Source organism: Conger conger, chromosome 7, assembly GCF_963514075.1.
Source record: "Conger conger chromosome 7, fConCon1.1, whole genome shotgun sequence".
NCBI lineage: Eukaryota > Metazoa > Chordata > Actinopteri > Anguilliformes > Congridae > Conger > Conger conger.
This window is the reverse complement of record NC_083766.1, coordinates 560366-577165: the sequence shown is the minus strand read 5'-3', so window position 1 is coordinate 577165 and position 16800 is coordinate 560366. Positions and strand designations below refer to the sequence as shown.

Below are 16800 nucleotides of genomic sequence, written 5' to 3'. Positions count from 1 at the left end.
GTGTGGGTGAGGGTGAGGGTGAGGGTGTGTGTGTGGGTGAGGGTGTGTGTGTGTGTGGGTGAGGGTGAGGGTGAGGGTGTGTGTGTGGGTGAGGGTGGGTGTGTGTGTGTGTGTGTGTGGGTGAGGGTGTGGGTGAGGGTGAGGGTGAGGGTGTGTGTGTGGGTGAGGGTGAGGGTGAGGGTGAGGGTGTGTGTGGGTGAGGGTGTGTGTGTGTGGGTGAGGGTGAGGGTGAGGGTGTGTGTGTGGGTGAGGGTGAGGGTGAGGGTGAGGGTGTGTGTGTGGGTGAGGGTGAGGGTGAGGGTGAGGGTGTGGGTGAGGGTGTGGGTGAGGGTGTGTGTGTGTGTGTGTGTGTGGGTGAGGGTGTGGGTGAGGGTGAGGGTGAGGGTGAGGGTGTGTGTGTGGGTGAGGGTGTGGGTGTGGGGTTGTAAGGTGAGGTAGGGGGATTGTAGGGTGAAAATGCTTCCTCTATGGAGACAAGCCAAAGATCCCTTTTATTCTCAGAGTGTAGGGCAACATAATGAACCTGAACCACTTCAGTACAGGCCTTGGAGTTTGTGCAGCTTGGGTTCTCCTGTGTTAGTTTCTCCCAGCGGTGCAGCAGCAGTCAGAGAGGACTGTCTCTCCTCAGATTCACACCAGCTCTCCTGGCTCTACTGGGAAATCAGGAAAGGAAAGCCCTAGGGGCCTAAATGTCTTCTGAAAAATCATCAACAAGTAATATCAACAAGTGTATTTCTGCCATCTAAACTGGCACAGTTTTTACTTGGTGAGGCATTATATTTGCCGTCTAAAGACGGTTATTTGCTTTTTGTACCTGATGGCTTTCCGTACAGGTGTGCTCACCTGGGCTGCCGTGCTGGTGATTTGTGTGAAAAAAGCTGAAATATTTTCAAACCAAATCAATTCATGTGGAAGAACAAGCTTAACACAAAGCCTAAAACATCGTTATTTAAGCTTGCAAAGTTAGAACGTGGGATTAATAAATCCAGGAGCCACCCGGGCCTGTCTTTCAGGAAGAATAGGGCAGAACTCTTCCTCAGCAGAACTCTTCCTCAGCAGAACTCTTCTCTGGAGTTCCTGCATTCAGCGCAGTGTGTGAGAGGCAGTGTGTGAGTGTGTGAGAGGCAGTGTGTGAGTGTGTGAGAGGCAGTGTGTGAGAGGCGGTGTGTGAGTGTGTGTGAGGCAGTGTGTGAGAGGCGGTGTGTGAGTGTGTGAGAGGCAGTGTGTGAGTGTGTGAGAGGCAGTGTGTGAGAGGCGGTGTGTGAGTGTGTGTGAGGCAGTGTGTGAGAGGCGGTGTGTGAGTGTGTGAGAGGCAGTGTGTGAGTGTGTGAGAGGCAGTGTGTGAGGCAGTGTGTGAGAGGCAGTGTGTGAGTGTGTGAGAGGCAGTGTGTGAGGCAGTGTGTGAGAGGCGGTGTGTGAGTGTGTGAGAGGCAGTGTGTGAGTGTGTGAGGCAGTGTGTGAGGCAGTGTGTGAGAGGCAGTGTGTGCGTGTGTGAGAGGCAGTGTGTGAGTGTGTGAGGCAGTGTGTGAGGCAGTGTGTGAGAGGCAGTGTGTGCGTGTGTGAGAGGCGGTGTGTGTGAGGCGGTGTGTGCGTGGGGCAATGAAGCAGCTCTCAGACACTCTGCCACGCGTGTCTGGATGGGAGGGCGGGGCTGAGTAATCTGTCACTTTAAGAAATGAAATGGATCACTCCCCCAGATCACCCCCCCAGATCACTCCCCCAGATCTCTCCCCCAGATCACCCCCCCAGATCTCTCCCCCAGATCTCTCCCCCAGATCTCTCCCCCAGATCACCCCCCCCAGATCACTCCCCCAGATCTCTCCCCCAGATCTCTCCCCCAGATCTCTCCCCCAGATCACTCCCCCAGATCACCCCCCCCAGATCTCTCCCCCAGATCTCTCCCCCAGATCACTCCCCCAGATCTCTCCCCCAGATCACCCCCCCAGATCACCCCCCCCAGATCACTCCCCCAGATCTCTCCCCCAGATCTCTCCCCCAGATCACCCCCCCAGATCTCTCCCCCAGATCACCCCCCCAGATCACTCCCCCAGATCTCTCCCCCAGATCTCTCCCCCAGATCACTCCCCACATCATGCGGGCGAGAGAACGGGTCCTAAAAACAAAGAGCTCAACCCCCCCCCCAGCAAGATCAAAGCGCAACAACTTTTCATGTTTCCTTTTTGTCAATGCCATGTCGCTGCATGTGGTCTGACCTCTGACCTCTGACCTGAGGAGGACTGGAGCAGCATGGAGTGCAGATTTATGTGCATATATTCCTGAGGAAGAGTCGTCCTTCAGAACCACTCCCCAGAGTTCATATTCCTCCTCTGGGCTCTGGGCCCTGTACACACACAGTACTGATGACCCACACACAGTACTGACCCACACACAGTACTGATGACCCACACACAGTACTGATAACCCACACACAGTACTGATAACCCACACACAGCGCTGACCCACACACAGTACTGACCCACACACAGTACTGATGACCCACACACAGTACTGATAACCCACACACAGTGCTGACCCACACACAGTACTGATGACCCACACACAGTACTGACCCACACACAGTACTGACCCACACACAGTACTGATAACCCACACACAGTGCTGACCCACACACAGTACTGATGACCCACACACAGTACTGATGACCCACACACAGTACTGACCCACACACAGTACTGACCCACACACAGTACTGATGACCCACACACAGTACTGATAACCCACACACAGTACTGACCCACACACAGTACTGATAACCCACACACAGTGCTGACCCACACACAGTGCTGATGGTAAATGGTAAATGGCAGGCATTTATATAGCGAGTTTATCCAAAGCGCTGTACAATTGATGCTTCTCATTCACCCATTCATACACACACACACACACACACACACACACTCATACACACACTCATACACACACTCACCCATTCATACACACACATTGGCTGCCATGCAAGGCCCCGACCAGCTCGTCAGGAGCATTTGGGGGTTAGGTGTCTTGCTCAGGGACACTTCGACACAGCCTGGGCGGGGGATCGAACCGGCAACCCTCCGACTGCCAGACGACTGCTCTTACTGCCTGAGCCATGTCGCCCCCATAACCCACACACAGTACTGACCCACACACAGTACTGACCCACACACAGTACTGACCCACACACAGTGCTGACCCACACACAGTACTGATGACCCACACACAGTGCTGACCCACACACAGTACTGACCCACACACAGTACTGATGACCCACACACAGTGCTGACCCACACACAGTACTGATGACCCACACACAGTACTGATGACCCACACACAGCACTGATGACCCACACACAGTACTGACCCACACACAGTACTGACCCACACACAGTACTGATAACCCACACACAGTACTGACCCACACACAGTGCTGACCCACACACAGTACTGATGACCCACACACAGTACTGATGACCCACACACAGTACTGACCCACACACAGTACTGACCCACACACGGTACTGACCCACACACAGTACTGATGACCCACACACAGTACTGACCCACACACAGTACTGACCCACACACAGTACTGACCCACACACAGTACTGATGACCCACACACAGTACTGACCCACACACAGTACTGACCCACACACAGTACTGATGACCCACACACAGTGCTGACCCACACACAGTACTGACCCACACACAGTACTGATGACCCACACACAGTACTGACCCACACACAGTGCTGACCCACACACAGTACTGATGACCCACACACAGTACTGACCCACACACAGTGCTGACCCACACACAGTACTGATGACCCACACACAGTGCTGACCCAGACACGGTACTGAATGCTCTCTCAGTGACGGGGATAAACACGGGGCAGGGAGAGGGCAGGGCTGTAGGCTGGAATAGGAGTTTGGATCATGCTCTCATCAGGGACCGGTCTGAACGCCACCGCAGACAGCGTCTGCTTTAATGATTATAAATGTCCCTGGAATCTCTGTGCGACTGCAGAAGAGCCGTGGATATCGAGCAGCAGAGGAATCTCAAAGATAGCGGTGGTCGTAATGCTCTCTCTCTCTCTCTCTGAGGGAATAGCGTTTGGATCGCTGTGCGTTTTAGTCTCCTGTGTAATTGCTTTCTCTTAGTATGAGCCCAGGCCCGGCCTGTCTATCACTTCAAATCATGAAAAGAACACATTTCCTGTTCTCTCGCCTGCTCTTCTGTCACATGTCGATTGAATACACGCACTTTTGTTGAGGGCGCCACTTTGAAGGATTCATGTCCTATCAAGAGGAAAAATACAAATTGCAGTCCCTGTGAAATTGTTACCTGTCACGGGATTTTACTGAACCTCCACTGCATTGTTCTCATCCTCTAACATAATTGGACACGTCAAACCAACGTCATATATGACTGGGCCAAAGGGCGGAGAAAACAGGGTCCTGCTTCCAATATTATACAGAACAGTCAGCATTCCACCAGTCAAAACCTTACACAGAGCCCCTATAAACAGCATTCCACCAGTCAAAACCTTACACAGAGCTCCTATAAACAGCATTCCACCAGTCAAAACCTTACACAGAGCCCCTATAAACAGCATTCCACCAGTCAAAACCTTACACAGAGCTCCTATAAACAGCATTCCACCAGTCAAAACCTTACACAGAGCCCCTATAAACAGCATTCCACCAGTCAAAACCTTACACAGAGCCCCTATAAACAGCATTCCACCAGTCAAAACCTTACACAGAGCTCCTATAAACAGCATTCCACCAGTCAAAACCTTACACAGAGCCCCTATAAACAGCATTCCACCAGTCAAAACCTTACACAAAGCTCCTATAAATAGCATTCCACCAGTTAAAACATTACATAGAGCTCCTATAAACAGCATTCCACCAGTCAAAACCTTACACAGAGCTCCTATAAACAGCATTCCACCAGTCAAAACCTTACACAGGGCTCCTTCCGTAAACATTTTTATAGTTTTTTTGACAGCAGGTGAAGGCGTGTGCGTGAGAGTGTATGTATGTGTAATATGTGTGTGTGTGTGTGTGTGTGTGTATGTGATGCATGTATGTGTGTGAGTGTGTATGTATGTGTAATGTGTGTGTGTGTGTATGTGTGTGTGTAATGTGTCAGTGTGTGTGTGTGTGGGTGTGGTGTGTGTGTGTGTGTGTGAGTGTGTGTATGTGTAATGTGTGAGTGTGTGTGGGTGTGGTGTGTGTGTGTGTAATGTGTGAGTGTGTGTGTGAGTGTCTGTGTGTGTGTGTGTGTGTGTGGGTGTGGTGTGTAATGTGTGAATGTGTGTGTGTGTGTGGGTGTGGGTGTGGTGTGTGTGTGTGTGTGAGTGTGTGTATGTGTATGTGTATGTGTAATGTGTGAGTGTGTGTGTGTGGGTGTGGGTGTGGTGTGTGTGTGCGTGTGAGTGTGTGTATGTGTATGTGTAATGTGTGAGTGTGTGTGGGTGTGGTGTGTGTGTGTGTAATGTGTGAGTGTGTGTGTGTGTGTGTGTGTGTGTGTGTGTGTGAGTGTCTGTGTGTGTGTGGTGTGTGTGTGTGTGTGAGTGTGTATGTGTGTGTGTGCGTGGGTGTGGTGTGTGTGTGTATGTGTGAATGTGTGTGAGAGAGTGTGTGTGTGTGTGTGTGTGAGTGTGTGTGTGTGTGTCTGTGTGTGTGAGTGTGTGTGTGTGTGTGTGGTGTGTGTGTGTGAGTGTGTGTGTGGTGTGTGTGTGTGAGTGTGTGTGTGGTGTGTGTGTGTGTGTGTGTGTGTGAGTGTGTGTATGTGTAATGTGTGAGTGTGTGTGTGAGTGTGTGTGAGAGTGTGTGTGTGTGTGTTTGTGTGTGAGTTTGTGAGTGTGTGTGTGTGTGTGTGTGTGAGTGTGTGTGTGAGTGTGTGTATGTGTAATGTGTGAGTGTGTGTGTGAGTGTGTGTGTGAGTGTGTGTGTGTTCAGAGGCCAGTACAGGCGATGTTGGTGGTATGGCCCTTAAAGCTCTGTCCAGGTGCTGTGATTGACAGCATGCTATGATTGACAGATAATAGATGTTCTCTAGCTTGTCAAAATAGATTCTGATAACCCCCTGCCACCTGCCTGCTTTGTGGCACATTATCTCCATGGTAACGGACTCTATCTGGAGGACAGGTGAGCCACTGCACCTGTGACTGCTCCCCCCACATCTCCAACCACCTACGGCATGGCCTGCCATGTGCACTCTCTGTCTCTCCATCTCTCTGTCACTCCCTCTCACCCTCTCTCTGTCTCTCTCTCTCTCTGTATTGGCAGAGTGCTCCTTCACGTGTTTGTTTTAGTTAATGAGAGTCTACTTTAATTAGATTTTGATGAGCATCTGAGCATTGATCGGGGAAGAGTGGCGATCCAGGAGGTGGTGCCAGGAAAGCACTCATCGATCCTGTTAGTCAGCAGAGGCACATAACAACATAGGTCTTTCATTTCCTCTCAGTGCTGGAGGAAATATGTTTATTTCTCATTAAAAAAAGTTATTGCTACAAAAATCTGTTTCTTATTATACTTCATTTTCAAAAATACCTCACAGCATCCAAAAGCTGACACTCTGATGGACTACTACACTTTTATGACAGTGCACATTATTTCTTGGTTAAAGACACTATTTGGTGGTGTCTGTATCTGGCGTCAGTGCTGGTTCGGGCCTCATTATATTTCTCTGCTGCTTTGAAGAGCTGCCACGTCTGTCTCAGAGAGAGGTGGAGGGAATCAGATGACAGTTGGTGAAGATCACTCGCTAGAATTTAAATTTAAATTTCAGCTGTCCCCCTGGTTAGATCTTGTGTGACAGGGCCACAGTGGCAATGAACAGCCCCATGTCACAAACGCACCAAACACAGTATATCAGATACAATCATAGGTGTCTCATTTTAAAGGTTGTGATCCAAATCACCCATCCTTTGCTCACTGACAGACAGGGACTCATAGAAGTTTTCTGTAAGCTTCTTTCGATCAGACATGATCAGACATGAACAGACATGAACAGACATGAACAGACATGATCAGACATGAACAGACATGATCAGACATGAACAGACATGAACAGACATGATCAGACATGAACAGACATGAACAGACATGATCAGACATGAACAGCCATGATCAGACATGAACAGACATGAACAGACATGATCAGACATGAACAGACATGAACAGACATGAACAGACATGATCAGACATGAACAGACATGATCAGACATGAACAGACATGATCAGACATGAACAGCCATGATCAGACATGAACAGACATGAACAGACATGAACAGACATGATCAGACATGAACAGACATGATCAGACATGATCAGACATGAACAGACATGATCAGACATGAACAGACATGAACAGACATGATCAGACATGAACAGACATGAACAGACATGATCAGACATGAACAGACATGAACAGACATGAACAGACATGATCAGACATTTGAATTGGAAAATCCACCACGAAGCAAAAGTAACATAAAGAACAGGTTATACAGACAGGACTTGTTTGTGCAAAGAAATGTAGAGAACGTTTGGAGACATGTAGAGGGTGTTTGGAGACGTGTAGCATGTGTTTGGAGACGTGAAGCATGTGTTTGGAGACGTGTAGCATGTGTTTGGAGACGTGTAGCATGTGTTTGGAGACGTGTACAGTGTGTTTGGAGACGTGTAGCGTGTGTTTGGAGACGTGTAGCATGTGTTTGGAGACATGTAGCATGTGTTTGGAGACGTGTAGCGTGTGTTTGGAGACGTGTACAGTGTGTCTGGAGATGTGTAGCGTGTGTTTGGAGACGTGTAGCATGTGTTTGGAGACATGTAGCATGTGTTTGGAGACGTGTAGCGTGTGTTTGGAGACATGTAGCATGTGTTTGGAGACGTGTAGCATGTGTTTGGAGACGTGTAGCATGTGTTTGGAGACGTGTAGCATGTGTTTGGAGACATGTAGCGTGTGTTTGGAGACGTGTAGAGGGTGTTTGGAGACGTGTAGCATGTGTTTGGAGACGTGTAGCATGTGTTTGGAGACGTGTAGCGTGTGTTTGGAGACGTGTAGAGGGTGTTTGGAGACGTGTAGCGTGTGTTTGGAGACGTGTAGCATGTGTTTGGAGACGTGTAGCATGTGTTTGGAGACGTGTAGCATGTGTTTGGAGACATGTAGCATGTGTTTGGAGACGTGTAGCATGTGTTTGGAGACGTGTAGCATGTGTTTGGAGACGTGTACAGTGTGTTTGGAGACGTGTAGCATGTGTTTGGAGACGTGTAGCGTGTGTTTGGAGACGTGTAGCATGTGTTTGGAGACGTGTAGCGTGTGTTTGGAGACGTGTAGTATGTGTTTGGAGACGTGTAGCATGTGTGTGGAGACGTGTAGCATGTGTTTGGAGATGTGTAGCGTGTGTTTGGAGACGTGTAGCGTGTGTTTGGAGACATGTAGCATGTGTTTGGAGACGTGTAGCGTGTGTTTGGAGACGTGTAGCATGTGTTTGGAGACATGTAGCGTGTGTTTGGAGACGTGTAGCATGTGTTTGGAGACATGTAGCATGTGTTTGGAGACATGTAGCGTGTGTTTGGAGACGTGTAGCATGTGTTTGGAGACGTGTAGCGTGTGTTTGGAGACGTGTAGCATGTGTTTGGAGACATGTAGCATGTGTTTGGAGACATGTAGCATGTGTTTGGAGACATGTAGCGTGTGTTTGGAGACGTGTAGCATGTGTTTGGAGACGTGTAGCGTGTGTTTGGAGACGTGTAGCGTGTGTTTGGAGACATGTAGCATGTGTTTGGAGACGTGTAGCATGTGTTTGGAGACGTGTAGCATGTGTTTGGAGACGTGTAGCGTGTGTTTGGAGACGTGTAGCGTGTGTTTGGAGACGTGTAGTGTGTGTTTGGAGACGTGTAGCGTGTGTTTGGAGACGTGTAGCATGTGTTTGGAGACGTGTAGAGGGTGTTTGGAGACGTGTAGCATGTGTTTGGAGACGTGTAGTATGTGTTTGGAGACGTGTAGTATGTGTTTGGAGACATGTAGCATGTGTTTGGAGACGTGTAGCATGTGTTTGGAGACGTGTAGCATGTGTTTGGAGACATGTAGCGTGTGTTTGGAGACGTGTAGCGTGTGTTTGGAGACGTGTAGCATGTGTTTGGAGACATGTAGCATGTGTTTGGAGACATGTAGAGGGTGTTTGGAGACGTGTAGCATGTGTTTGGAGACGTGTAGCGTGTGTTTGGAGACGTGTAGTATGTGTTTGGAGACGTGTAGAGGGTGTTTGGAGACGTGTAGCATGTGTTTGGAGACGTGTAGCGTGTGTTTGGAGACGTGTAGCATGTGTTTGGAGACGTGTAGCATGTGTTTGGAGACGTGTAGCATGTGTGTGGAGACGTGTAGCATGTGTTTGGAGACATGTAGCATGTGTTTGGAGACGTGTAGCATGTGTTTGGAGACGTGTAGCATGTGTTTGGAGACGTGTAGAGGGTGTTTGGAGACGTGTAGTGTGTGTTTGGAGACATGTAGCGTGTGTTTGGAGACGTGTAGTATGTGTTTGGAGACGTGTAGCGTGTGTTTGGAGACGTGTAGCGTGTGTTTGGAGACGTGTAGCATGTGTTTGGAGACGTGTAGTATGTGTTTGGAGACGTGTAGCATGTGTGTGGAGACGTGTAGCATGTGTTTGGAGACATGTAGCATGTGTTTGGAGACGTGTTTGGAGACGTGTAGCGTGTGTTTGGAGACGTGTAGCATGTGTTTGGAGACGTGTAGCATGTGTTTGGAGACGTGTAGCATGTGTGTGGAGACGTGTAGCATGTGTTTGGAGACATGTAGCATGTGTTTGGAGACGTGTAGCATGTGTTTGGAGACGTGTAGCATGTGTTTGGAGACGTGTAGAGGGTGTTTGGAGACGTGTAGTGTGTGTTTGGAGACATGTAGCGTGTGTTTGGAGACGTGTAGTATGTGTTTGGAGACGTGTAGCGTGTGTTTGGAGACGTGTAGCGTGTGTTTGGAGACGTGTAGCATGTGTTTGGAGACGTGTAGTATGTGTTTGGAGACGTGTAGCATGTGTGTGGAGACGTGTAGCATGTGTTTGGAGACATGTAGCATGTGTTTGGAGACGTGTAGCATGTGTTTGGAGACGTGTAGCATGTGTTTGGAGACGTGTAGCATGTGTTTGGAGACATGTAGCATGTGTTTGGAGACGTGTAGCGTGTGTTTGGAGACGTGTAGAGGGTGTTTGGAGACGTGTAGCATGTGTTTGGAGACGTGTAGCGTGTGTTTGGAGACGTGTAGCATGTGTTTGGAGACGTGTAGTATGTGTTTGGAGACGTGTAGCGTGTGTTTGGAGACGTGTAGCATGTGTTTGGAGACGTGTAGAGGGTGTTTGGAGACGTGTAGTGTGTGTTTGGAGACGTGTAGCATGTGTTTGGAGACGTGTAGTATGTGTTTGGAGACGTGTAGCTTGTGTTTGGAGACGTGTAGCATGTGTTTGGAGACGTGTAGCATGTGTTTGGAGACGTGTAGTATGTGTTTGGAGACGTGTAGCGTGTGTTTGGAGACGTGTAGCGTGTGTTTGGAGACATGTAGCGTGTGTTTGGAGACGTGTAGCGTGTGTTTGGAGACGTGTAGCATGTGTTTGGAGACGTGTAGAGGGTGTTTGGAGACGTGTAGCATGTGTTTGGAGACCTACCGTAGCTCTTTGAAAGGCTCTGCTCTGACGTGGGGGGTCTCTATGGAGCCGGTAAAGACAGCGCCCTCAGCTCCTGGAATAAAAACCACAACATGGTGTCAGCACAGCCTGCCAATACCAGCACAGCCTGCCAATACCAGCACAGTATGTATGGCTGTAAACTAATCTATGGCCATAGTCTATACCTATGGCTGTAAACTAATCTATGGCCATAATCTATATCTATGACTCCAAACTAATCTATGGGCATAATGTATATCTATGGCTCTAGACTAATCTATGGCCATAATCTACATCTATGGCTCTAGACTAATCTATGGCCATAATCTATATCTATGGCTCTAAACTAATCTATGGCCATAATCTATATCTATGGCTCTAAACTAATCTATGGCCATAATCTATATCTATGGCTCTAAACTAATCTATGGCCATAATCTATATCTATGGCCATAATCTATATCTATGGTCATAATCTAATCGACGGGGTTACCCACACAGTTCGCATTATCCTCCTACGACCTGCTAGAAAAAAGTATTTTATTTTGTTTTCAGTGTAATAGAAGCATTTGGGATGACAAAAAAAGGGTTGCTGTCAAAACATAATTAATAATATTTTAATGCATGTCACAGTGCAGGTTTTCAGAAAACTAGAATGTATGTACGGTTCTTGAGATCAAAAGCAGAGACTAATGCCCCCTACAAGGGACAAAATAAATGTCCATTCCCTAGGAGTTTATGGAGACATGTTAACCCCGTCTCTGACAGAACATGTCCCCACCCACCAATAAAACGTTCCTTTTAATTAAAAGTACTACAGCAGCAATAGGCTGTATGAAATTACAATCCCTGCTTATTTATCTGGATTGAAGACCTATTACACTACAATGCTGCCATTGTACTGCTGCCAGCGATTGGGTGAAAACTCGTAATAAATATGAATGTTTACCCACTGAGGATAAACAAAAGTGAGAAGTCTACCCACTACAACATGACCCCGAACTAGAGCTTCCCACAGCTCATCTGGAAAAAGCTCCTTCCAGTATCAAACGAAATGCAAAAATGTAATATTCAAAGAGTACTGCAGCTCTGCTGAAAATAAATTAGCCTTTGTTTAAAATGGAGGGATGTGGTTATGTGCTGAGTAGAGAGCACAAACAGGATATGGTTATGTGCTGAGCAGAGAGCACAAACAGGATATGGTTATGTGCTGAGCATAAAACGCAATCAGGATATGGTGAAAGGGTAAAATACCATGCAGGATGGTGATTTATTCTGAACTCCCTATGTAACAATGGGCACAACCCCATGTTAATGAACCTCAATGAAGGGAGATTCAGTGCACTGAAACATGCGGTTGGATGTGTGGAGACATGTTAGCGGAGAGAAATTAACACAGGGATCAATGGGCAGGGCAATCAGCCAGCAGCTGGAGGAGGCTGAGTAATACCACTGAAGAAGAAGGCTGGGAGGCCACATACTGAGCCGAAGCCTATAATTATATAATTTTATAACAAAGCAATTTAGACACACTACAAACGAGCAGTTGCAAGATCTTCCTGTTCACGGTATACTAAAATACAACCAAATATAGCCATATATAGATACATAAGCTAGCAGGCAATGTATACATAATTTGCAGTTGTTTAGAAGCTTTTCAGATCCTGATATTGATCCAAAATTATCCCAGAAATATTTTCTCTAGTTAAAATCTAAAATCCCAAAATCTATGTTTATAGTTGCTTCAAAGCTAGGCGGCTCAATCACTGGCAGAATATCAGACCCCTATGGCACAAAGCTGTCTGGCTGGCAGGGGAAGTTTCTGGACAGGACAGCTAATGGGAAGCTGGCTGACTGCGCTGTGTCTCTTAATACTGAGTGCCAACTAAAGAAGTGAAACACAGGGCAGATACTGCATCCATGAAGCTATCCACATATAAGAAAGTCAAACGTTAAAGTCTTATCTTGGTAAACCTACATTGCACTTTGATTAGCAGTTCATTTTAAAAATAATATTATAATATGGCCTGTGAAATAAAATGAAATCTTAATGAGTTTTTCAGTTTTGCGATTATATCAACTGTTCCTAAAATTGTATTACACATTTTTATAACAAAAAAAGATTATTTCATGAATAGTTTTACAGCATAATTGTATCAATTTGATTAAATAATTTAATCACAAAAATAATGTTTTAAGTGAAATGAAGTGCCAACCAATGCTACCGCACTCACTATAACATGCTGCATTGAATCAGCCATGAAACGCATGGCGCCTCCAGCCCCCTCCAGGATAAACTGTGAAGCCTCTCGTGTCCCTAGTGCGAGCACTCAAACTAAATCAATACACGGCCGAGACGTTCTTCATCAACACCATCCCATTTACATTCACACACAGCCCATTTACATTCACACACAGCCCATTTACATTCACACACAGCCCATTTACATTCACACACAACCCATTTACATTCACACACAACCCATTTACATTCACACACAACCCATTTACATTCACACACAACCCATTTACATTCACACACAACCCATTTACATTCACACACAACCCATTTACATTCACACACAGCCCATTTACATTCACACACAGCCCATTTACATTCACACACAACCCATTTACATTCACACACAACCCATTTACATTCACACACAGCCCATTTACATTCACACACAACCCATTTACATTCACACACAGCCCATTTACATTCACACACAACCCATTTACATTCACACACAACCCATTTACATTCACACACAACCCATTTACATTCACACACAGCCCATTTACATTCACACACAGCCCATTTACATTCACACACAACCCATTTACATTCACACACAACCCATTTACATTCACACACAGCCCATTTACATTCACACACAGCCCATTTACATTCACACACAACCCATTTACATTCACACACAGCCCATTTACATTCACACACAGCCCATTTACATTCACACACAACCCATTTACATTCACACACAACCCATTTACATTCACACACAGCCCATTTACATTCACACACAGCCCATTTACATTCACACACAGCCCATTTACATTCACACACAACCCATTTACATTCACACACAACCCATTTACATTCACACACAACCCATTTACATTCACACACAACCCATTTACATTCACATACAACCCATTTACATTCACACACAGCCCTTTTACATTCACACACAGCCCATTTACATTCACACACAGCCCATTTACATTCACACACAGCCTCGTGCACGTGCACACACCCAGCCTCGTGCACGTGCCCACACACAGCCTCGTGCACATGCACACCCAGCCTCGTGCACATGCCCACACACAGCCTCGTGCACGTGCACACACACAGCCTCGTGCACATGCCCACACCCAGCCTCGTGCACATGCCCACACACAGCCTCGTGCACGTGCACACACACAGCCTTGTGCACGTGCACACACACAGCCTCGTGCACGTGCACACACACAGCCTCGTGCACACGGGATCACTCGTTGTGCACTCCAGGCTGACAGCCCTGAGGACATCCTGTAATGCGCTCACAATAAACGCCATGAACAGATTGAGTGAAAAATCAATAGAGCCATTTTAGTTTTATTTTAAGTTCCGCATAATGTCCCCCTGAAATGATTTCATCAATGTGTTTCCATTATGACGCTTTCAGCTCCGAACGGCATGATCGCTCAGCAGGTTATGAAGCATGAGCAAGAGTGTTATGAAGCCTGAGCAGGAGTGTTATGAAGCCTCATAAAGACTTCATTGATATCCTGTCAAAACAAGCGCACCCTGTGCCGAAGTGCTCTGGTCACTGTGTACATTCCAGCGTTAACCCTTTCAATATGAAGAGACTCCACATAAATCCCAAGGTCTTTGGCTTTGGTCGAGAAAATAGATAAAGTTGAGACAAAAGGGTTTCCAATTATAGGGGCTCAAAACAATAGTATAGCAGTCATTTTGATTGGTGGAAAAGGTATAAAGTCCAGAGTGCCATATATATTATTAAAAATATAAATATTAATTTGTATGCAAGTTTCATCACCTCAAATACATGATTATACATATCCTATGCTGCGGTGTTTACCTAAACAGACATAAAGTATAGCTGCAAAAATCTGCATATTTAACATAGGTCATGCAATGTAAATATCGAGGACATGATGGATTATATCTGCACATGATGCTAAGATGCTAAGCTCAAGGCTAGAACCGCATTACTTCAACTGCTAAACGCATCTGTAAATCATCTTATACAAGATTCCAATTCCTGAAGAGCCGCTCCAGCTTAGATCAGAAGACGGTAGGGCTCTGACAGGGCCAGAAACAGGGTAATAAGGACTCGCAGTGAAACGCTGCCAGGCGGAATAGGAGACGGAATTGGAAACGTTTATCTGATTTAGCGTGGGCCATTTAGCTGAACACCTGAGGGACCCATTCCAGTGAAGGTTCTGTGTTCCTACTCCAACACACACTAAGGGCATCAGCAGAACGCTCTTACACAAAATGCAAGAAGAAGAAGCGCAGGCATCACACAATAACACAATGGTGAGAACATAGGGCAGGTTCTGTAGGAGTCATGGTCAGGTGAGTGGGGAGGTTCTGTAGGAGTCATGGTCAGGTGAGTGGGGAGGTTCTGTAGGAGTCATGGTCAGGTGAGTGGGCAGGTTCTGTAGGAGTCATGGTCAGGTGAGTGGGGAGGTTCTGTAGGAGTCATGGTCAGGTGAGTGGGGAGGTTCTGTAGGAGTCATGGTCAGGTGAGTGGGGAGGTTCTGTAGGAGTCATGGTCAGGTGAGTGGGGAGGTTCTGTAGGAGTCATGGTCAGGTGAGTGGGGAGGTTCTGTAGGAGTCATGGTCAGGTGAGTGGGGAGGTTCTGTAGGAGTCATGGTCAGGTGAGTGGGGAGGTTCTGTAGGAGTCATGGTCAGGTGAGTGGGGAGGTTCTGTAGGAGTCATGGTCAGGTGAGTGGGGAGGTTCTGTAGGAGTCATGGTCAGGTGAGTGGGGAGGTTCTGTAGGAGTCATGGTCAGGTGAGTGGGGAGGTTCTGTAGGAGTCATGGTCAGGTGAGTGGGGAGGTTCTGTAGGAGTCATGATCAGGTGAGTGGGGAGGTTCTGTAGGAGTCATGGTCAGGAGAGCAGAAACTGAAACAGAGCACGCTCCTGGAACACCAGCACAGGGAGCAGGAGGAGCCAGTGATTGGGTGAGAGAGCAGAACTGTGGCAGGGGGAGGTTATGTGTTTTGGGGGGGGCATGCGTCCGGGGCGGGGGGGGGGGAGGTCTGACCTTTAGAGGCATCTCATCCACCCTGACCACTCACAAGAGGATCACAGGATAACACCGCTTTTTATTAAAATGATAAAAAATATGATGAAAAATTCTGCTTCTTTTGTAAATAACGGAGGTGCATAATTTTCATAATTTATCCATTCTTAGTCATGGCACAGCCTCATGCATAATTACAAAACTGTGCTCATTTAAGGAAGGGGCACTCACTTTATAAATGATTAACTACAGCCAGTGTTAAGTACTGTAAATAGCAGATTAAAGACCAACAGGACCCAGACTAAGGATGGGCCATGGGGACAGGGTGGTGTATGATGTCCTTATTCAGTGTTTGGGATCCGCTGAACCTCTCCGAGTCAGAGCCCACATACACACCGCAGCTGACAGAAGTGTGTTTGGGATCCATACTAGATCTATAAGGGAAACATCAGTTCCGATTTTGGAACTGGAAACAAGTTGCGTGTTTGTTTAAGCGGAGAGCTTTTATCAGTGTGTGAGAATGGATTTGAATCGACACTTCTGTGAGATAACACCATGAAAACAGAGAGAGCGTAACACACAGAGTGTGTGTGTGTGTATGTGTGTGTGTGCCTTTAATGGAGCCTGTAGCTGTCCAATGCCTGAATACATGTTTGCTTTGGAATGCAGCAGAAAGAGCTGTGATTGGCTGAAAGGAATGCAAATGACAGGGCGGTCTGTAGTGTAGTGGTTAAGGTAAATGACTGGGACCCGCAAGGTCGGTGGTTCTAATCCCGGTGTAGCCACCGACCTTGCGGGTCCCGGTCTGTAGTGTAGTGGTTA

At 47.1% G+C, this 16800-nt stretch overlaps 1 protein-coding gene across 6 annotated transcripts in view; it reads right to left on the bottom strand.

Moving 5' to 3' along the window:
- sgcd (sarcoglycan, delta (dystrophin-associated glycoprotein)) overlaps positions 1-16800 on the bottom strand; it is an 88570-nt gene that overhangs the window by 12683 nt on the left and 59087 nt on the right. For all 6 annotated transcript variants that reach the window (XR_009709178.1, XR_009709180.1, XR_009709179.1 and 3 more), the window contains exon 6: positions 10697-10769. Coding sequence is in view for 3 of the 6 variants with exons in the window: in XM_061248649.1 (XP_061104633.1) it covers positions 10697-10769 (73 nt within the window). In the remaining 3 variants the exon portion in view is untranslated. The remainder of the gene's footprint in view (positions 1-10696; positions 10770-16800) is intronic.